Source organism: Anopheles stephensi, chromosome 2 (assembly GCF_013141755.1).
Source record: "Anopheles stephensi strain Indian chromosome 2, UCI_ANSTEP_V1.0, whole genome shotgun sequence".
NCBI classification, from domain to species: Eukaryota; Metazoa; Arthropoda; class Insecta; order Diptera; family Culicidae; genus Anopheles; species Anopheles stephensi.
This window is the reverse complement of record NC_050202.1, coordinates 7,646,749-7,670,018: the sequence shown is the minus strand read 5'-3', so window position 1 is coordinate 7,670,018 and position 23,270 is coordinate 7,646,749. Positions and strand designations below refer to the sequence as shown.

General features: G+C 48.4%; 2 protein-coding genes across 7 annotated transcripts in view; both read right to left on the bottom strand.

The window, feature by feature from the left end:
• LOC118505865 (alpha-catulin) overlaps positions 1 to 7,868 on the bottom strand; it is an 86,215-nt gene extending 78,347 nt beyond the window's left edge. The window contains exons 1-2 of one of the 2 annotated variants that reach the window (XM_036042276.1): positions 7,656 to 7,868; positions 6,656 to 7,581 (exon numbers count right to left, since the gene is read on the bottom strand). In XM_036042276.1, the coding sequence (XP_035898169.1) occupies positions 6,656 to 6,796 (141 nt within the window). In that variant the 5' untranslated portion in view covers positions 6,797 to 7,581; positions 7,656 to 7,868. Of the gene's footprint in view, positions 1 to 6,655 lie in introns of both variants that reach the window. The other variant, XM_036042275.1, reaches the window with a different exon arrangement.
• Positions 7,869 to 10,535: 2,667 nt separating this feature from the next.
• LOC118506182 (myosin-IIIb-like) overlaps positions 10,536 to 23,270 on the bottom strand; it is a 52,510-nt gene continuing 39,775 nt past the window's right edge. For 4 of the 5 annotated variants that reach the window (XM_036042967.1, XM_036042968.1, XM_036042969.1 and 1 more), the window contains 10 exons: positions 16,976 to 18,777; positions 16,767 to 16,911; positions 16,546 to 16,696; positions 15,905 to 16,472; positions 15,670 to 15,835; positions 15,351 to 15,585; positions 14,546 to 15,251; positions 14,320 to 14,406; positions 13,701 to 13,871; positions 10,536 to 13,090 (listed from right to left, as the gene is read on the bottom strand). In XM_036042967.1, the coding sequence (XP_035898860.1) occupies positions 11,728 to 13,090; positions 13,701 to 13,871; positions 14,320 to 14,406; positions 14,546 to 15,251; positions 15,351 to 15,585; positions 15,670 to 15,835; positions 15,905 to 16,472; positions 16,546 to 16,696; positions 16,767 to 16,911; positions 16,976 to 18,777 (5,394 nt within the window). In that variant the 3' untranslated portion in view covers positions 10,536 to 11,727. The remainder of the gene's footprint in view (positions 13,091 to 13,700; positions 13,872 to 14,319; positions 14,407 to 14,545; positions 15,252 to 15,350; positions 15,586 to 15,669; positions 15,836 to 15,904; positions 16,473 to 16,545; positions 16,697 to 16,766; positions 16,912 to 16,975; positions 18,778 to 23,270) is intronic. The other variant, XM_036042966.1, reaches the window with a different exon arrangement.

The window sequence follows — 23,270 nt, the reverse complement described above, 5'->3', positions numbered from 1 at the left end:
ATAAACAATAGACAAGACTTGTCTTACAATATTGAAAACCTTTTTGGGCGACAGACTTACCAAAAGCAAGATTGTTTAAGAGTTGCTAAGGAACAAAAAAAAGAGTTGCGAAACGGTCCGGTGGCCTAGGCGACAACGGCTTCTGTCTTCATACGGCAGGACCGGGGTTCAAATCCCATCCAGACCGTCTCCTCGTGCGCAGGGCTGACTACTTTGCTACGGGTAAAATCAAGTCACAGAAAGCCAAAAATGGCAGGCCGAGACCTTTCGAGGTTGTAGAGCCACCGAAGAAGAAGAAGAAGAAGGAACAAAAATATTATTGAGGATCCCCATAGAACCACGCAAAAGTTAATATAGATTTTTTTCCTAATCATCAGATTACAGGACAGGGGATCAAATGTCATCCGGACCGTCTTTCCGTAATGAGGAGGGATCATCCAACTACTTGGCATCAATTATTCCTGTGAGCCGAACATGGCAGGCATGACCTCAGGGGGTTGCTAGACCAAAAAAAAGAAGAGAAGGCCCTATTCGTAGCTCGATTTCAAATAAAAATTCTAAAACTCTTATCAAATAAAAAGATACAGACTCTCAATTGCTTGGTAGCCTATAGTCCAGGGATAGCTGCTGGACTACTTATCCAGTCAAGGAGGCAATACGAGGAAGGATATCTTGAGCGTGCAGCATAGTACTTCATAACTAGACATTGATATCCCTATAAAAATCTAACAATATTCTCTAGAAATTCAATCCACGCCTTGAAGTACGTCTAGAATCAATCTTACGAACAGTTAAATCAACCTGAAACCGATATACTTCTACGATAACCCACACTGCTAAACTACCTATCCCCGTCACGTGTTAGCATACTAATACGCTCTGCAACAAGTTTTACTCACACACGCCGTGCACGTACCCTTCGGCCCCAAAATCCCTTCTACTCCACCGTGGGGACTCGCGCCCGCAAACGAAAAACACAAACATCAGGCTTATTTCCAACCATATTCCCGCTCTCTCGCTTTGGCACACACACACAAACATACATTTGCAGTCCATTAACCCGCCGCCAGTTCATTACCATCCAAGCCAAGCCCTGGACGGGAAACTCCAATGAAGTAGCCGAGTGGAGGTGTCAAAGAACGGACGGGCCCATTAGAGTCCAGCGCGGGCAATCGATCAGTGAAATGAAGGCAGCACAAAAACAGTTCCACCTCACTCGCAACTTCAACTTCAAGCTGTAGTACGGTTAAGTCGTCGATATCCACGACCTGGAGTTTATGCCTGGTAAACTAACCCGACCAATGGGTATCAAAAAAGTGGTGTTTGTGTGTGTGTGTTTATACAATGAAGGAACGGGTTGGGGAATAAAAACAACCCTGGTTCCTCGTCTCCAGGGGCTAAGTAATGCGATCTACCAACCAACGGCCACCCGTGCGCTGTTGTGTTGATTTGACCGTCCACAAGGTAGCCGGAAGGCAAATTTCCACCCGTCCAAGACGGTTCCCTCCTAAGCAAACGCCCGATAGCTTGCGGCATGCGATGCAACACGTTGCCCAGTCCAACGAAGCGACGAACGACACACCGTGGCTGGTAAGGAAAAAGTTTTTTTCCCAATCGTCCAGGAATATACACGCGCAGATACAAAAAAACAACTCCCCTCACCAGTCTGAGCTGCTAAATCAATCAAACAAATTTTCCTAACCACAGCTATCATACAAGTATTCCCTTTATGAGTCAAAAGAAAACCACCATCGCTCACCGATATGGCGATTTAGTATTAGAGTAAATGCTTTTGCGCGCCACGCTGCCCCCGCTCTTGTGCGATGTGTGCACGCTTAAACAAATTCGCGATTTTTATTGCCCACTTGAGACGGAGAAGGCAGTAGTCGCTCGGTTACTTCCCGGTTACATTTGCTACGCATTCAACCGAACCGAACATTTGCATGTTTGAGCATTACGCTGAATCATAAAACAAAAGCGGTAGAATCGCGTGGCATCGTGATAGAACACTCCCTGAGGGCTGTTTTTTCGCGGATCGCTAGTGGAACCGTAATATCGCACCGCCACGAATCGTGCGTGCATCGCGAAAATCACTGTGCCAATCGAAGATGGAATCGTCGGGTGTGAGGAGTTTTGAGTTGCTCAAATAAACGGCACGTGGACGCAGTTGAGCTTGAATGGTTCCTTCAGCACTGTTCAATGTGGTCTAGCTGGTTGAAGGGTGCCATCTGGAGTTTCTGACTCTTAATTGTTAGCACTAAACCTAGATTTTGCGGTGCCAATTAAGCCTGGAACAACTCTTTTGAAGCACGATTTCTTCTTGATACTTTAAACACTGATGTCAGTACATGAAAGAGACAGAAGTTGAAAAATAGTATAAAAATTCAAAAAGAAAATAAATTTATAATAAGAAAAAAATAAATGAAAAATAAGTTAAAAGTAATACAATACAATAAACTCTTGAACATAACTTTCAATAAAGCAAAGGAAAAGAAAAAAGAAGAGAAAAGAAATAGAAAATAGAAAGAGAGTAGGAATAGAAGAGGCAAAACTTTAATCGTTTATAGCAACATGGGCAAGCCTTTAACTGGATCAGATTAAATATAACAACCTACTCTAGACGACCTTGCCCAAATTGAACACAATAAAGCGGTCCAACGTCCCAATCCAACTCGTTACCAGAACCAACCCAATCCAAAACCATCCGCTCCGTAAATTGAATCGTATCCCCCGAAAAATAATCCTTATTCCTAATTGCCATCCCAGCTGGTGACACACACGCATGTGTTTTGCCCTGATGCCACACATTTGCTAGCAAGCCAAACCTTCAAAACCTCCCCCTCCTCGATTCCCAATTAAATTGCTTACCGATTTCATTAAAAACCAAAAACTTTCCAGCATTAACAGGTAAGCTCATTTTAGCCGACCGAGAACCACAGAAACCTTGCATCGGATGTGTGGCAACGGTTCAGGAACAAGTTCTGGAGCAAGGGCAAACCCGAAAACTTTCTCACACAAATCTTACAATCTCATCAGGCTTTGGCATGGCAGAACGCCATCAAATCCTTTGCTGGGGCGTGCTGGGGCTGAGCAACAGAAGGACACGGAGCTTTCTACCTCCGAAAAGCTTCACACCTCTTTCGATGTGCTGCCGCCCTGCGGTACACAGCGTTCATCATTATCGCAATCGTATCATTCACTGGTCCGTGTCATGCAATTCCGATTCTTCACCCGAGCAGCTTGGAGCGATGCGGTGCGCTGTTGGACTGACGCTCAGCCGGTGGTGTGGAGGTAATCGAGTTAGCAGACTTTTCGGGCTGCCAAAAGCGAGCTTAACGTTGTGCCGTTGTGGGCTAAGCGTCTGATTAGACTTTGGTTCGAAATTAATGACGAACCGGCATGGTGGAAGTTAAAGTCTCGGGCAGGAAGTCTTAAAGGTAGCGAAGCGAACAACCCCAAATAGAACACCACTACCAGTGGTGGAGTTCTATTTTCACCAGCCGGATCTTTGGCTGCTTGGCTTCCAGAGTTCTTAAAAATAGACTCCAGTGTTCCCGGCTTTTTCGACCAAGCTTTTTCTTACTCCCATTGGAGCGTAAAGGAGCGCGTTTGTATCGGTGTTGGTTACCAGATGTCAACGTTGTCCTCACGAACACATTCCTAGTACCGTATCCGTAGCCTTCAGTGCCAGTGCAACAGTTTGTGAGAAGCAGTCGTCTTACAAGCCCCCGTAAAGGTCTACAAAGGGCTCTTTTCCTGAGAGCTTTTCTCTTCCGTCCGGGAGTTCTTCTTTGTGTTTCGCTGCTAACTCTCTCATGACGGCCAGGGGTTTTGGTTCTCTCGCTTTAGCGAGGCAGGTTGTAACCATGTATCATGTAAAGATTGTATTCAGCTTCGTTGACATGTTATCGGGAATGGCGATGGGCAGGATAGCATGTGTCCGCTACAATTTGCATCTGTGGTGGTGTTCCTGTGGATACAGTTCTCATAGGCTCAGCATTGCAAACATCTCAGGGATAATATTTAAATCAACCGTCAACCTTAAATCGTTCCAAAGTACTCGCGTGTGTGTGTGTGTTTAACTTCATGGAACGCATCGCAACATTCCCAGACGGGTGGCATGTCCGGACATGCCCGCTGCATGCCAACAAAATCCAATCAATCCTATTGACAACGTACTGATGGAAGACAAATATTTTGACTGCCAAATTTGCTTACCCAGCCCCAGTACACGGCGCGGCCGACTGGTTGAAAAGTCACTGACGTGTTGTTTCAACGCGGAGGCCACCGACAGTAGGCAGAGCAGTAGTGAACGACCGAGACGTGGGGAATTTGCAAATCTTCAGCCGACAAAAAAAAAACAAAACAACATCCAACCCAGACGGCGGTGGATTAAACCTTGGTCTTACCCGTACGTCACAGAATCGCCCAGGTTTCTTGAGTCCTAAGCAAAATTCTGCGACACACCAGTTCTAGACTTGGGCCCCCATTGTACTAACAGCTTATTTGTTGTGTGATGTACCGCACAATAGCAAACTGCGTACATGGATCATTACCCCTTTTGGCCGGTACGGATTGATTACATCCATCATGCATTGCTCAAGTAAATCAAGTGTCCCTGGGACGCACCGGTTGGTTGTGTCTCCGCTAATTGGACAGCGCGGCGTCATAAATCTCCGTAAGTGCAAGAGTGCGTACTGACCCCGAAGCAGTCGCGCCGTCCTAATATGCCGGGCCCCGCTTGACGGATTGGCGACACTCGCCGATGCCATTATTCATCGCCCATCGCGGACGTTTGGCGTTGACGGACGGTGGCTCCCCCATGGACGGTTTTCGCGTCACACGTCGCACGCCGAAACAGAATAAAAACACATGCAAATCAAATGTGGTTCTATTCTTATACGCTTCCCTGCACTCGATCGCGGTCGGCATCCGAAAGATCGGGGTGGGTTTGTGTGATAATACATGCATTGTTATTCTTGATCATGAGTCATAACAGTCATAACTCTCCAGACATTACTTTTTTTACAGAGTCCGGATCTCGACTATTCCCCACCGGTAACCGACTCCACGTCAACTTTAACTTTGAAAGTTAAAGTTCGCCAAACCTTCCCTCCCCGAGTTACGTTGCACAAATAGGTTATCTTGGTGAAAATAGAACCACTGAAAACAATCTCTCCCACCTACGTGCACGCTACCGGAAAAGTTCGCTTCCGGAGCCGTGGAAAATTTCGTTTCCTTGGCCAGATGCCACACACCGACCATCGCGACTGCTGCAATCAGCTGCAAAACGATCGTTTTATCATCAGCCTGACAGTTCGACGATTGTTTATCGCGCGACGGACAAACGGAAACTTCACACCATCTATTTGCCACCTTTCCCTTGCCCCTTTCCCCTTGTTGCCCCGGTCCAGGTGCTCCCTCCAACCGCACCATCTGAGACCGCTTCTCAAGAAATTCTCATCCCGGGCTCATCCTCCTCGTGCCGGACCCGTCTGTACGAGCTGTACGTCTGTTCACTGTGGACTTACTATAAATAAACTTTTCGCTTTTAATAATTATTGTCTGCCACCGCGGGACACCCGACTGGCGAGTCTAACTTTAGGTTCAGTGTACACCGACACAACCGAGTCAAACGTGTGGCCAAGCCGCCGCCGCCGCCAACAACAGCACCAAGCGCGTGCTCTTTCACGGCGACTTTGTGCAGCTGTAGTGTGTGACTCTCGGGACCTGGGCTCGGTGGTGTCGCGTCTCGATTTGAGTACATTCCCCCTCCACACACACACACACACACACTGACCCGGGTATGATGCTGCCGAATCGGGTTCTCCGATATTGGCGCCAGTTTATAAACTTCTTTCGAATACTTAATGCTTCGGGAAGCACGCATCGTGTTTCCCCCTTCTGCCAGATGTGATGTACCGACTTTATTAAAAACAATATGGCGGTTTTTTTGGGGGTTCAATTTTTCATAGTAATTTTTTTTTCGTCTTAAAAAAATGAAAAATAGAGTAGGAAAAACGGTCCGGTGTGGCCGGCACCGTACCGTATGCCAAAAACCATATGTGCCCGTCCCGATCGGTGTGGCGGAAAGTCGTGAGGACAAACAGAATTCATTGCTATCTTGATTGTTATTTATTTATAAAACTTTCCACTGGCGAATGCTGTTCGGACGCGTCGTCCCTACTCCATCTGGACGCCGCTGCCACCGACGACGATGATCGAGCATAAGATGGTGTTTATGGTGACGACCGGCGTGTGTGTGTGTGTGTGCGTGCCGACCTAAATGAAATGCTCTGGCAAGTTCGGGTAGGTAGTAAGTTGATTAAAGTGGACTCTACCAGGCATGTTGATAATGACAAGTCATCCGCAGGCTTGTAATCCACTGACTGATCGGACGGATGGTTTGCTATTGCTGAACATTGGTTGTGCTGTTTTTAAATATATTGAAGCATCTTTTCCTATTTTTCCAACTAGGTGATTAATTCTATTTAAATATTCAAATTATCAAGTACAATAAATTTATTTATACTTTAATGATTTTCCCGCAAAGTTTAATAAATAATCTTCAAACTGCTATCCCATAAAATTGTAGTAAATGTAAGCCTTTAAATGTAGTAAATAAAGCATCATTTACTCGCTGCTAGCTACTTACCTGCTTCATTAACGGCACGAGCGTTTTTTCGACCGATTTGATCTTTATATCGAGCATAAACTCATTTGTTGACGTTCCGGACCCACCGCCGACCGCATTATGCCCACCTGCGTCGGACATGAAATGGCGCGATAATGCCATTTCGGTGCTTTTTCTCTTCTTGGACTCGGATTTTCACGAATATTTACCAACTATTATTCACTTTTACATTTTGCTTCCATATTGATAATTAATTATTATTGCTTCCTTTTTTTGGGGGGCCGTAAACATTCACTTGATCACTGAAAGGTTACTTCATCGGGCAGGATAAAATTAATTCTCTTCTGCGGCAAACCGGTCAACCGACAGACTAACAACACACAATGATACACCCGCTTTCCTTCTTGCGCCTGTCACCGAATCAGATTCGATGTGATGCGAGTAGTATCTTCACCGACCACCACTGACACTGGCCATCGTTGCCACTGCTCGCTCCACGCCACCCCCCACTACGCAATCGCGCTCACAAACGACGCACGCACACGGTGATCTTCAAACTGCAAGCCGAATTTTCAACACCAGCACCCGCAGATTTTATCACCATCAGAAATATCTCATTTTTCCCTCCAACACTGCTGTCGGAAATAATTCGCCGCTTACGAAACCGAAATCTGAAAAACCTCGCCACCGCACACGCTGCCGCAGGGATGGGAAACCGGGTCGTCGCGCGCGGCACACAGATTGGTTGCCATAAATCCGGATTCGTTAGAACGCGCCCGTTGTTTTGCTCGGCTGTCAAAAAGGACGGCACGCACACACGCACTTACACAGCCCCACACGATCGAACGCACGATCACTAGCACACATTCGGCGTGAGAAAAATCAATGATCAGCTTTACTTAACACTACCCGTACACGACCTTTAACACCGAACCATCGTGGTGGAACTGTAATGAAAGACATGCCACTTTGGTTTATTAGATAACACTTCTTGGTATCGGGCTAAGAATGATTCTCGCACCTTTTGTAGACTTCACTCACACACGACCTCCACCACGACTGCAAACTTCTGGCGGTACTACTCGGTTGTCAAAAAGGAAACTCACTGCGCGTTGCTTGATCGTGAGTTTTCTTCACACACGCACACCGATGCACACCGGAATGACATTTCCTTCCAAGTGATCTTTACCATGTACACGCTTCCCAAGGTACGTGAACGGCTGCTTCCGTTCGCTTCACGCAACACGCTCAAACTGACGTCTGCAGCTGTCCGATCGTGCGCCGAAAGGTTGATCTGGCGATCGTCTCAGCCAAACTCTCCCACACCGAAAGAGACCGGTAAAAATATGCTTCTCCGCGTATGGAAAGATGTAGGCCTGCGTGATCTTCGGAGAGCATTAACGCTCTAATATCTGTTGGGAAATTTGAAACGTTCGGATGAGAGACGAATTTGGAAGAGAGAAGATTCTGCTCTCTGGCGCTTATTGAACGGGGCAATTTGTTATTTCTTTGGTACTGTTTAAAATATCTTTGATGTTCGTGTTAACTTCTCTTCGTTCTACTTTTGTTGTATTTCTTTAAAAAACCGTTACATTTAAAAACAAAAATCAACCGTTACAGACCATGGAGCCGCCTGGTACTTTGTAATTGTAAGACCGTAAATTGAGCTGGCACAACTGTGGAGAGTTACAAAATATTGAAGGAATTGCGTTCGATAATACACTCATACTATCTGCTCCTTGCGAAAAGCACATGAAGGCCTCAAAGGCAATAGACCTTGGTGAGACAATTAATTCAATTCAGTAAGCAGGGGAATCTTGACAAAAGAAGATGTTCTTAGGTAAAATCAATGGCCAGAATCAAGTACACAGTTCGGCAGTTGTCTCAGCAGTAGTGGCAATGCTTTTCTGAGTACCAAATAAACAGAAAATCCAGAAGGTGTTGTGGGAGGTGTTGGCTTTTCACTCGATCTCTCCAATTCTTTGGTTTCGAGGATGACAATGCCATCATCAAATGGACATCTGCAGTGGTTTGCAAAATGTGTGGTCAATAGGATTGCATTGAGAACCAATATGACGAAGCCAAAATACCTACTAGCCGGATGCTCTTACCGAGATAGAGCCTGCCTCGGAAGCAAAGTATCAGTTGTCGGCGGTGATCACAATACGGTAGAGCAGGACTGTGTGTGTGTGTGTGTGCGGACAGAACCTATATAGAAGGAGAATGAGCTACAAGCTACCTGTGCTGTTGGGTGAGGCAGATATCCTGACGGTGGCTAAAGCCGGAAGAATGTTGGATGAAGACGCCGGACCCATATCCCACCGAGAAAGTGCTCATCAGTGACTCGTTTGGCGCAAGGTTTGGAGGAGCTTAGCGAGGTCGTTGGCTGGAAAGGATTACCAACCTGACCATACTAACCACCAAAAGGAGCTTTCCTACAAGGTAAGCAGTGCTTATCAATGCAATCGATTATGAATTGTCTACCAAAATTTTCAACCTTGCTCAAGATGTACCATGGAACAAGCATACGATCTTTTGACGAATCTTGAACTTGTCACTCTGTGCTCAGATCTCTGGAGCAGATGAAACTACGGAAAAAAATCTTTTGAAGATCGCCATTCATCCCATTGTCCTTCAGTACTTGTCGTTATGGGAGAGTCTCTTTTGAATAATGTGCTCAAGTCATTTTGTAGACAAAATCTGACTCCTAGGGCCCTGAAAGAGCTGCAAAAAACGCAAACATCTATAGGGTTAACTGAATTACCCACCGAGGGATAAGCAAAGTTTTGAAGAAGACCTTATCTTAGCTTTTAAACAATTAACACATAATTAATTTTTGATACGTTTACGTTCTACAAAATTACTAACCAGTGCGTGCACAAAAATCTGTTTCTGATAATATAATTGCGCTTCTCAACTTTCACTCTGCTTAATAGCATGGAAACATAGTGCCAACACCACAAAACGCTAATCTGCCTTTAAACCCTGCAGTTGCTCTACATCAAAATCGCCTTCGCACCGTCCAACGAGCCGAGAATCGTTGCGGCCCGGGAGCATCGGTTAATGGAACGCAAGCTAATTAGTTGATTCAAGCGTAACGCGGAAGTGCCCATCAAGCGGATGGGGAAAAAGTTATCGCATGCAAAGCACGGATTTTCGCTCCCTTTCCTGGGGTCGCTCGCGTGAAAGCTTCCCCGCTTGGTGGAACGCGAACCAGAAAGGATTATAAGGATTCACACACACACACACAGGCGCGATGCATCGCCTGCGCAACGTCGATGCCAGGATGGAAACTTTTACCGATACACTATCGCAGCGCAAAGCGTGCTTGGACCTTTTACCAACGCTTTCGCCATATCAACCATAACGACGACCATTCGACGAACACGGCACGGCTGCGAAAGTATGACGGACGGACCATTAATTATGCACAATAGCAGCAGTCATAAATTTTACATTCGTGTACAATAAATTATCCCCCGGGCTCGGTGGATCACACAGACACGGCCAGGACAGACTTCAGCTATTTCTCCCCGAACACGGTTAGACAGTGTGCCCCTTCGGCAACTCATACTGTTATTTTCTTTCCATTCGCGGTAGAGAACATGTTATTGAAATGCGACTCTTTCGCCAAGGGAATGGGAGAAAGTGAATCCTTCTGTGCAACACGCATGTTTCGTGGTTGGCACTGGGCAACTGCATCCTTTTTCCATTATCCAGCGCTGTCACGATGCATTGAGCGGACACAACAATGCTTTCGCTGCTGTGCATTAGTGGTCATTTGCTGTTTGTGATAGAGAAAGAGCGAGCGAGCTACTCTGTTCCATTATATCGATAATTTCAAAATGAATAGACTTATTAGCGTGTGATAATCTCGCAATCACGAACAAAACAATCCATCTAACAATTGTTAATATTTGCCTTTATTTTCAAAACCAAACCTATTGCCTAAAGTACGCCTAATCGCTAGTACAGACCCCACATAACCCCACGTAACGAAATTCATCAAACTGAATTCATCCCCCTACATCCCCCACAATGGAAAACGATTCTTACGACAAGCGGTCATTATAAATTTTATCGAACCATTAAACTTTTAACTCCCTTCAACCAACCTGCTCCATTTTTCACTCAATTCTTTTTTTTTTTTTTGCTCTTAACCGTCCGAAAATTTATCTCCTTTTTACCTCATTGAATTGTACTGTTATCTGCTATCTGCTAACTTAACCAACGCTCACCACGCTCAGAAGCCATTTCTACTCAATTGAGCCCTTTTCTTTTCATGTTTTTGGCTCTCCTTTCGCAGTTCCAGTTCGCACATTTTGTCCCTTGCCATTTGCTACAACAGATATGAGTCTGCTGTCCCAAATGGTTTCCGATTTGCTTATTCGTAGCTGGAAACTTTTTCACCGACACGCGCGCCTCCCTAAGCTTGGTGGATGGATTCTTTTCTTACACGTATAAGGTGGTGACTGGAGCCGGGAACGGAACAAGGCGTAACGAAGGTGTGGTAACACGGTGCGATAAATAAATTACCTTCTACAGCGGGCCAATTCGCGTGAAGAAAACTGTTGCTTTACATGGATGCTCGCTATCCCGTGCGCCTCGAAGCCCTAACATTCCACACAATATTGTAGAAGTATTTACGGTCGTTTTTAAACTATGGTAAAAGTGAACGCGCCGTCGTCTAGACCGTCAAGAAATTGCAAATTCTTCTGCCGGCCGGTGTCGGCCAGGGACCACGAATCGATAGTCAAACTTTGCCCAGCATTATCCGTACACAATTTCGTGGTTTGTGATGCTTGCAAGTGGTAGCAGCAGCAGCAACATACACATTGTTACCTCCCGCCTTTCGGCGGACATTGCTTAACTACCGTCTAAAGTAACGAGGCAGCCGGATGTCCGGGATCTCCCACACCCGGCAAACACTTCCATTCTTCTCCTCCTCCTCCGCACGTGTTTCTTTGGTTCGTTGCATTTCACTAACGCTCTTTACGAGAGGCGCCTAAATGTAGGCAATCCGCACGACACGCCGGATCGTAAGCTCGCGCAATGGGTATCCGGGAAGGGGAAGGAAGGGGCGGCCCGGGCCTTTAACTTTTGCCCCGCTGCGGTGGCGGTGGTGACGGTGGATTGATGCCCTTCCGCTTGCGGAGCGATTCCGTTGGGCCCTGGGTCGGCCGCAACAGCTGGCGGAAGTTGAACGGACCGAGGTACGAGTCGGCGTTACGATCCTTCTGGAAGATGATAGCCTGCTCGACGGAATCGAACGAGTTCAGCGAATTCATGCCGCTGCTGCCCGTGCTCAGGCTGGAACTGTTCGAGCTGACGTCCCGCTCGTGGACCCCGCTGTCCCGGGCCCGTTCGCGCTGATGATGTAGCGGGCCCTTCACGTCGATGTTCAGGTACTTGGAAACATTGAAGTTTTGGTAATCCTTGTCCAGCGTGGACCGGTCGTCCGATAGGCTGCTCGCGCTCTTCGAATCCATCTGGGCGAACGAGGTAACGTGCGGGCTGAACCGGTACACACCGTTCAACAGCTCGCAAACGCCCTGACCACAGTTTAGCTCCGACTGACGCCAACCATTACCGCCGTTGTTTTGTTGATGGTGTTGTTGCTGATGGTGCTGCTGCTGTTGCTGTTGCTGTTGACGAGCTTTCTGTTGCAGCTGCTGCTTCTGATGCTGCTGCACCTGCTGCAGTTGGGCAAGTTGTTGCTGCTGCTGCTGCTGCTGCTGCTTCTGTTCCGCCGCCTTGCGTCGATGATTCACTAGGAAGTTCGTGTCGCCAAACATCCGCATCACCGGGCTCTTGCTGTCGATCTTTGTTTCTTCCGAAATATTCTGATACTCGTGATGCTCAATCAAGCGTTTCTGAGGTACTTGTTGCTGGTGGTGTTGCTGCTGTTGCTGGTGATACTCGTGGAGTGTTTGGTCGTCCACACCAGCAAACCGACTTACCACCACCGGTTGCGAATCGTTCGCAGATTTATCGGAACGCTTCTTCCTTCCGGCCGGTTCCTTGCGTTGCTTTTCGCCCGAAGAAATACCGCTCGACAGGGCGGACCCGGCGGACGACGAGGTGGACGACGGCGTAAGCCCATTAGCGGCGGCCTTTTCCTTTTCTTTCTTCGCCTTCTTTTCGCGCTTCTTACGCTCCTTGTTTTCCTTCTCGCGTGCCTTCATCTCAGCCTTGGCCGCTTTCTTCGCGCCACCACCACCGCCCAGATGGCTGAGCAGCCCGAGACGGGACGGTGGTGTGGAAGCTTCCCGTGCCGGCTGCTCGACCGGCGACTGGCGAACCGGGCTCGGATGGGGTGGAGGATTGGTCGGTTCGCCGGATGAGTCGCGCTGCTGGTTTGGTGAGTAGCGTAGGATCTGTTGATTGTTCGGGTTGAGATAGCTGAACGCTGGAATGCTACGAATATGGGCCGGCTCGTTTTGATTTTGAGGAGATCTGCCACGGGAAGGTTAGGAAAGAGAAACACAATTATTTCATCGTAATTGGATTCTTTGGAAGTACATGTAAACATCAAAAGCGTTGCGAGAGCGAGTAGATACGTAGTAGCACAATAAAACACATATGAACCGCTACCGATTTTGAAGTTGAGAATGAGATTGGGAATGAGAGCCACCTTAAAAGTTCATATTACCTGAAAGAATCGTCTTCTGCAGCCTCTATTGACTATAGAGAAAAGAACGATTCTTTGAAACGAAGGCAGACTCGTGCAGATCACCATTAGTCGCTAGTGCGCGTTTGTTCTTAAGAGGGCTTCTCAGGCAAACGGCCATAGAGGGTTAGTTGCGAGAAAGCACAGTTAGTAAGAAAAGATTAGTGATGGTGCAGAAAAGGATTTGTGGAAAGTGTGTGTGTGTGTGTCTTATCACTAGTTGTTATTGTTTCTATCAAACTGGGCAATCTTGCTCATCAATCCCAGTTGGGCCCTGGAGCAATGGTTATAGCAGCATGGTTTTTTTGGGGAGAATAAACCGCAAGTTAAGTAAAGTTTGCTAATCAACTCCATTAAGTACCCGACGTTGGTGATTTTCACTTGGAGATTATTTACCTTGCGAGACCCTTGAACTTATCCTGCGGCGTGCCTTCCGTCGCTTGGAATGCCTGGTGCCAGTTGCTGGAGAGCTGCTGCTTACGGTCGCCTAGCTCCATCTTGCGGTCGCCCAGGATGTCGTTCCGATTGATGTCAATGCGCTGGGGCGGTTGCTGCATATTTCGCTGCCTGAAGGCGAAAGTTTGGAAGGAAACAGTCCTCATTAGCAAACCTGCCTTTCAAATGCTATCCCATTTCATCAACCAGTTAGCAATACTTGAGGAACAATAAACGGGAATTTTCTAAAGGAGATATACTTCCGCACGGGACTAGCTTCCAGGAGAGGTTCAACAATTGAATCCAAACAGTTTCAATGTATCCAAACAACAGTCTAGCGTCCTACTTATGCGATACCACACAACTACGCACCAGCAAAGCCTTTCAGCGAGCAACAAAACTTCGAACGAACCACAACTAACGGCACACTCACTCACAGGGATTCATCTCTTTCATTCTTCCCCTGTCTTTCTCTCTTTCGCTCAATTCCCTCGCATTCTTCCCTCAGCCGTACATCCAGATCATAAACCAACTGCACAACGAAAACGCTAGCAGAAGCATTAGAAACATATGCAACAACCTTTGCGAGCGCAGGTTGCGTTCCACCTCGTAGAACGGCATGTCCCACGGGGAGATGTCGTCAAAGTCCGCTGCGGGCGGTGGACTTCTGCGTTTGGCAGCAGCCGGCACACACACACAACAAAACAAACAAATGCATAAAACAGAGATTCAGTTCAGTACAGTCGATTCTTGGCCTGGGAAGTCCCACCACCAGCACGCACATCGCGACGTTGCGACTCGTTTACCTTTGAATCAGTTCCTTTGTCATCTCGTGGTCACAGTCCATGCTACGCAGCGAGCTGTACTTCGCACAGTCAGTGCCGCCCGGTACGGTACCAAGCAGTCCCGGCACTAGCACGAACCCAGGTGGCCGTCGGTAGTCGTTCGGCAGCTTCTCGATCGCTTCCAGCGGCACGCCCGCCTTGTTCACGCGCAGATTCTTGTGCACCTCCTGGTTGAGCATGTGCACGTTCTGCGAGAACGCGATCAGATCCATCTGCTGGTCCTTCGTGGTGAGCGGTTTCGGCTGTGGTTGCGGTGCCGGGCCCTTCCGGGAGGCCGCCGACGCTGCCGCCGCTCCCACGGCTGCCGCCATCGCATCGCGCTGGTTGCTGTTGTGTTTGCTCTTCTGGGTGCGGTAGTAGCGCTGGATGATGCGCGCTGCGTCCTCCTTCGTGAAGCCCTCCTTCTGCATCATGCGCTGCGCCTCGACCCGGTTCTTCGCGATGCCCAGAATGTATTTGGTTTTCGCTTCGATTTCCGGCGTCATGCGCATCTTCCGGATGGTGTACCCGCGGTAGTAGCTCTGGATGACGATGGCGGCTCGCTCGTTTTCCTTGTTGTTCATGTCCACGCTGCGCTTCTCGTGCATGTGCTTCGCCTCGAGCTGGTGGTTCGATAGCTGATGTATTAGCTTCGCCTTTGCCAGCGCCTGTTTGGCCTTGTTTTGCTCTACAATGTTTTGGAAAAATATGGACCGATTAATAAACCAAAATTCGTGCTTCGCGTTTTGGCAGTGAGACACATGCCCACCTGCCCCTCTACACATACCGTTGTTCTTTTTCTCCTTTGCCAAACGTTCCTTTTCGAGCCGTTCCTGCTCCAAACGTTCCCGCTCGCGTTCCTGTTTCTCCTTCAGCAGCCGCATGCGGCGACGTGTTAACCAGCCGCGGACGTGCTTCTGCAACGTGACTGCACTCAGCGCCACACGCTGCTTTTCTCGCTTGTACTGAGCCTTCGCCAGCCAGCGTCTTACACAAGCCTGCACCAAAATTATCTTTCGTACCTAAAATTAGGCAAGCAAAACAAAACGAATCATCAAACATCGCCCACACGCGGCTCGTGCCAAAATGCGCCCAACGATACGTACATGTTCCTCGTACAGCTTCGATAGGTATTCCACGTGGTAGTACTTGAGGAACACCTTCGACTTTCCCAGCGCCCATCCGTCCATTTTTAGGCGCACCAAAAGCAAGCGACAGGACTCCCGATTCGACACGACACGTTCCTCGAAGCTGTACGCCAGGAAGCAGTACCTGCAAATAGTACCATAAACCCGTCCTGTAAATCCTGTATGAAAGCTACCCTTACTCCTCCGGTCTTACTTTCGCAAAAAGTCAGCAAACGTAAACCGATGGCTGAATCCGTGCTGCCGAATCCGGATCGTCTCCAGCACACCGGTGTACCGAAGCTGCTTCAACACCTTTGCCGCATCGAACGATTTGGCTGCTTTCAGCTCGTTCGGTTTGATGCAACGTATAAACTGTGGCGTGCCGGTAACCATCTTCTGCAGCAGATCCATCAACGAATACCGGAAGTAGGTGGCCACCGTTTGCTGCGCCCTCGATTGTGATGCCAGTCCGCGCGAGTTGAACTTCTCCTTCGTGTCCACCTTGATGAAGCTGGGCACGTTCTGGCGTGAGCCGGTATCCTGAATGGCCGAGTACAGGTTGCCCGTCTTCGTGATGGGACACTGGAACAGGAAGCGTATCATGTCGTACTGACTTTGGCGTATCAGCTGTATGATCTCGGCTGGGAGGAAGTTGCGATTCTTCTCCAGGAACCCGTCCGCCTGATAAACCACCCGGCCAGCAAAGTGGTGGATCGCAAAGCAGACTGCATCGGATTTGGGCCGCTGGTAGAACTTCGATTTCACGTTGTTGTGGAATTTTTCTGTCGATTTAAAGTACAAAGTTTACACATTAGTATGATTTTGTTGAAGACCTTGTTTCTACAACCCCATTACCAATCAATGATCGATCCGTTGAGCGTGGAAAACGTGATTCCTCGTCCAGCAGTGCCAACAGTCCGAGGGGCCGACTCAACAGCATGTCCAGCACGGGACGATTATCAGCAAACTCCACCAAATCGACCGGTATTCCTTCTGCCATGTATTCCTGCCGATAAACATTTCCAAAATCCAAAATTTGCATCTCTAATTGAATAATCATTAAACCTGAGCCATACCTGTTGCTCCCACGTGAAGATGTGTTGATTGAAGTAGTACTGTATCTGTTCGTTGGCGATATTGATACACAGTTGCTCGAAGGAATTCTTGCTGAAGTTTTCGAACCCAAAAATATCCAACAATCCAATTGCTAACTGTTCCGGGCTGGAATAAAATTGTAAATTTAGTTTTCCAGGCGGCGCACGGTTCACCCACGGTTCGAACCTACCTGTTGCTATTTCTGTTGTGAACCAGCAGCAGATTGATCTGATTGACCATCCAATCAAACAATCGGCCATACAATCCTTTCGCCATAGCGTCGCGAGCCGTACAGGCTTCCGCCACGTTGTTGTGGCGCGTGATCGTCTCACCCCGGGTGACGACCGAGTTCGACGACAGTGCTTCCAGCAGATCGGCCGAGTCAACGCCAAGCAGCTTCGACACCCGATGCATCGGAGCCACATCTATCACTCGGGCCCTGCTGTCCGTGTTGTCGTTCGAATCCATCTCACCAAACTCAATATCACCGAGGTTCAGTATGGCGGCCAACACTCGGTTCACCATATCCACCTCGTCGTCCTTGAAGCCTAGCACCCGGAAGCTAGCCAACAGTTGCTTCCACCGGTCCACGTTCGTTTTCGGCAGTGTGGCCGTTTCCTGCAGATAACGATGCGTCTTCCGGTACGATGGATGCAGATAGTACTCCTCCAGGCGACCCTCCGCCTGCAGACCATCGTACATGTAGTAAAACACGTGGAAGTTTCCCTCTCCCTCGGCCTGCTTCACAACGCGACTCTGCTCCAGCAGATAGACGAAGATGCGCGCTCCATTCACCTTTCCACTTCGGGCCATCGTAAGCTCCAGATACTTGCCAAACCGGGAGCTGTTTGCGTTGATCCCGGTCCGAGCATTTCCGAACGCTTCCATGATGGGATTGACCTGAAGAATGCGCTCCTCCAGATTCTTGGTGACCGCTTTGCCGAGGTAGACAAGCTGCTTGAGCAGCAAGTTGGCGCTCTCCGTTTTACCCGATCCACTTTCGCCCGATATCACGATCGCCTGGTTTTGACGCTGGTGGACAAGCGCCTGGTGGGCAGCATCTGCTATCGCGAAGATGTGTGGTGGGTTGTCCGATCGCGCTTGTCCGGTGTACTTACGTTGATGCTGGGTCGTATACAATCCCACCTGACTGAACGGATTCACCGCGATCAGTATGTCCCCTATGTACGTATAGATCTGATTCGTTTCGTAACGCTTCTGCAACTGCTCCACAATTGCATCCTCAGTCAGAACGTCCAACGCAGCCAAATCATCCATATACATCTTCTGTGGCTTTGATTTGCGGTCCGACTTTAGCTTACCGTACTTCGTCGTAGCGATGGCTTGGCTCGGCGTTCTACCATCCTCTCGCTGACGAGCGATCTCCGTTCGCAAGTCTTGCCGTATTTGATCGACGTAAGGACCCACACTCTTCAGGAACGGATGCGTGACTAACTCCTTGGAGAATGGGCGCTGCTCCAGATCCTTCACGAGACACTCCGAGATAAAGTCGGACAGCATCGACGAGTACTGCTCCGGGTGGGACAGCTTCGGTGGGGGATTGCGAGGGATCTGAAACAGTGCCCGCATCGGATGCAGCTCACACAGCGGTGGATCACCCTCTGCCAACTCTATCGCCGTTATGCCAACCGACCACACATCGCACCGCGAGTCGTACGATTGGTCTAGCTGCTGCTCACAGGCAATCACCTCCGGTGCCATCCAGTACGGTGTGCCGACGCTCGTGTTACGTCGTGCCATCGTCGCAGCAAGATGCGAACTAACGCCAAAGTCCACCAGCTTCACATGGCCCGTCTCCGTCAGCAGTATGTTGTGTCCCTTAATGTCCCGATGCATGCAGTGGTTTTCGTGCAGAAACACTAGCGCCTGCACCGTTTCCCTCAGTATGTACGCGATCTGATTATTGGACAGACGTGCTCCACGGCTGCGCAGACCTTGAACCAGATCAGTCACAGAGCCTCCGGTGCATAGCTGGAAGAATTTTGGAAGGGAAAACACCAAAAACAAACAAACAGAAAAGCGTCAGATAAGTAGTACTCCAGCGGCCAACGAGCTGCTCATGAGGAAGCATAACAACCCAGGCGGAAAATTAATTTTGCAACCGCACGAGAAATAGTTTAGCTTCGCGCTGTCCGATATATGACTCTGTCTGCACTGAGCTGGTACGAGTATGCGGCCAGTCACGCTACTAGTGTCGGATTTGCTGCAGCTTCAAGTCACTTGTTTGCCACCCTCCAAACCCCACAAGTTGCGCAACGGCTATTCGTGCGAAATTGGGGAAAATTTACGGTGCATTTCTTCAAACCCCTCCAAAGGCCCACCATACCGTGGTTCCACCGTGGTGTGGGTATAATAATGTCATTATTACTTCGATTCGGTCATTTTAATTTTCATACAATAGTGGCGTTCTGCTTGTTTTGCGATAGGAAATCCCACGAAGCAGACTCAAAAGAGCAACTGTGGCAGGTCATCGATTCGAAGTCCGTTCGTCGAGATCCAGAAGACATCCGCCGCCGATCAGCACAGTTTACTGATGCAATCAAGATGGAAGGGAGCGGCAGGCGCGAAGCAGATAATAGACCGTATAAGACTGTTATGCGAACGCGTCCATCATATCCACACTTTGCGCATTTCGGGACGGGGGGTAGGGGTGTTTGTTTAGTGGTTTGGCCGCCTTCGGACCAGTGCAACTGTTGTCCTAGCCGTAATCCTGCCGCCCACACACTACAGCTCGTGACAATGCGTGAGAAAGGGTAGGAAATTTATTGTACGCCATCTTGTCCGCACACCACATCGCGCGACCGACGGCGAATTGGATCTCGAACCCGGCGGGCTTCACCTGAACAATCATCGCACGCGGCAACACACTCCCCAAAGATGGGCATGCAATAAGTTATGTCAACAAGCAAATAAACGCTACCGGAGCTATGTGGCCAGTGCTGCTGGCTCGCAAGAGGCTCGCTCCAATTCGCCGTAATTGAAACCGTAAAATTAGTAGTCTCCCCGTTTCTTTGTGCACATCATCCTTTCCGGCATCGTCCAAGGCGGCATTTAATTCAAAGACAGTTGTAGAAAATTTTGGGGAAAATGTGTGCAAATTAATGTGCAACTTATCGAAAAACCCCGGAAAGTTTGTTTTCTGCACTTGTTTACACACATTGTTTGTGGCTAAATTTAAACGATTAATTGGTTGTTATCGGTAGCGAGCTTGTAGAGAAATTCATGATAACGTATATTAATCTGTAGAGAAATCTCATCCCCCAAATTATCGTCACGGTAGTTCGAGAAAGCAAGACACCGTTAGTATGACAATGAATTGCTTAAATTCGTTAGGAATGGGCTGTTTGAGGACATCCCACTCTTTCAATCAGCCACTGTTTCCGCCCGTATTTAAAGCCATCTCAGCCAGCTTAACGGGGTTTTTAGGGTGAAAGCGACCATGCCAAAAGTAATCTTTTGGACGACAGCAAATGAACACTTCCAGGACAGACGCATATGCACTTCCAACATTCCACGTGCGTTGAACACATCATGACACATGATTCGGCTGACAGCGCGAGTTCCAGGTGAGCTCTTGCCAGGCGATTTGTCTCATGTTTTCACTCAACACACTAAACGAAAACCGGCGGTACTTTAAAAGAACAAATCTTTCGCTTGAACAAAAGACCTGTTCCAAAACCAAAAAACATGCCCTGTCACTTCCACTTTCAAACATCTTGCTCCGGTGTGTGTAGTCCATTTTGTTTCAATCTTTTTTATTGGATGCGGGCCTGGTGGATATCAGTTTCATTTTTTATACCCCATGTTGTCCAACGCTTCCAAACGTACCATCCTGCTTTAGTGGGTCTTGGCGACTTGCTGCCGTGGCCCAAAAACTGCCTTTGAACTTAACGGAACTCGGATAATCGACGAACTTTAAACCACCCGTCTTGTCACTAAGCTAACCCTGGCGAGTGTAATAGCGAGCGAGATGAAAGGATTAAGAGGGACGCACCAAATTGAACGCTTGCCAAATATAGCTTAATGCAAAAATAAATAAGCGTCTCGAATTTCGCACGTAGCATCAAGCGTCTCCGTAGGCGCTAACAACACACAAAAAAACACACTACCATCGAAGTGTAAAAAACCCGATGATGCACAAAAGATGCCCAAACAGACTCCCCTAATACAATATCAGACCCGCGTGTCGACAAAAGTGTTGCTTTAATTTGAACTTTCTTTCCATGGCCGCGTATGTGTACGTACGTGTGTGCACCGCCATCTAAAAGACCGGTGAAAACGCCGGCAGATGAAGTGCGCGAGATAACTTCGAAAAAATCGAAAAAAAACGGTGCCCACCACCAACCAAATGGCACCGACGGGCGATGCCAAATACAGTGTGCTGCCCCGAAAACGAAAGTACCCGGAGCTCGCAAAACCTCCCGCTTTCGATTGCCCTAGGTGCGTTCGGCTTTGGAAACGAGCATGGATATTTTGGGAACTGCCAGCTCCGTTCCGTTCCGGCCAGACGTCGGGGTTAGGAGTTGAAATCGTTTCAAGGTTGATAAGGAGCAAGTGCGACAACCCGACACTCTCGTTCGCCGGTCGTAACTTGCCAAAAACACCCAGGAAAGTGAAACGATTCCGCAGCTTCCTTCGAAGCAGCCGTTTGTTAGGGACTGCATGCTATAAAAATGTTCGCCGAGGTTGCGATTTAACACCGGAACTTGACCTTGCTTCTCGCGAAGGGAACAACACAAAGGGGGTTGATGTTCATGAAAGGCTTGATCTGCCCATATCTGAGGTCTGATATAAATTAAATCCATGTCTTCACTTTTGCCAGCGAGGAAAGTCTTTTTTTTTACAACGGGACTATATTATGGTACATTTATGGCAAAGTTTGTTTATGACAGCATCTTGTAAACCACACCCTCTAATGGTGCCCTCCAGCCTTCGGACTCTATTCAGCTTCACATCGAAAGCTGTCTTAAAGTATGTTATAAATTGAAAACAACCAATCTCTCCAGCTTGATCAAAAACACTTAACTACCCGTTGATAATGGTTACACTTCCGATATTACACCCACCAATGTATTCATCGTATCGGCCTTTGTCATCGTGTCGAATCGCTCACAAGTCCTGGTCTCCTCCTCCGGTTGCATAGGTTCATCCCGTACCTTCCGTATTATTATCACAATCACTATCATAGTCCGTGTCACAACTGGCGTACCCCCCCTCCCAACGGCTAGTGTCGTAAAACAATTAGTCTCCTCCCCCCCTCCTTGGCTCGGTGGGACAGGGTATCTGTTTGCACTCCGGTATCGGTGACCCCAAAAATTATGGCACCCTCCGGTTCAATCGCTCCAATCGCTCCCAACACTGTGTTCACCACCACGTGCTGCACGTTGCTGCATTAAGTCACCAACGGACACGGTGTCCTCGTCGTCGTCACACACTCGCGCACACGACTCTCGGTCTTAGGTCCATCCACCATCCACCACGCAGAATCGCTTTTCATCGACTGACCGGCTGAACCTGACTGAACCTTGCTCGGCTTCCGAAAATCCGAGCCATGTGGGGCTTTTTTCCGTTTTCCTATTTGTTATTATTACTTCTCGAACCGTCGCACGGAACAAGCAAAACGGAACGCTGCACAAAACATGTTCACCCATATTGGCCGAGATGCATAATTTCCCTTCGCGCCCCACCCCATCACCTCCTTTCCCCCCCTCGACGGCCTTATCTCGACACACTATCAAACTTACACTCACTAACGTCTTCGCTTACTCTCTCTCTCTCTCTCTCTCTGTCCCTCTATCTTCCGCTGCACCCTAGTACATCAGGCCTATGTTTCTATTTTCGCTTTTGCGTCTTCAGCGTACAGCAGCCCAATCTTTCCTGTTTCTGGTGTTAAATGTTTACTTTGGGCTCGAGAAATACAACGGGCGCTTTCGCTGGCTCACCAGCGTACGCACCCAACCATCGCCTGTCCGACATCTTCACATGATAATGAAATCTTTTAACCACCTGATGAATAATATCCGGCACTTCCGATCTACGCGACCAAACACAACACCCGTGGCGGAAGTTCATGGTCACTCGGGTAAACTACCGATGCCAACGACCGTCGGACCTACTGCACGCTTAGGTTTGGCAGTTTCCAACAAAAAAAAAACATCTCACTCCCTTCTCTTTCTGTGCCCCTTCTCTTAGGCTTCTCCTACTCCGTTCGAGTTTGTGGTCGGCTTCATGACGACTTTCATCCGTTTCAAGAGCCGTACTTTTACCCCACACACACACCTACCGTGCCCACGCATTAGCATCCAAACATCATAATTTTCTCTCATTTTGGCCCTCCACACCCTGGTTTTAGGGCGAGATTGGGCGTGGGGGGGAGGGCCACAATTTCTCGGTCACGGCCTCGCGTACAGTGACAACACTCTACTGATCCCAATACGGCCGACGACGACCAACCAGCAGCCGTC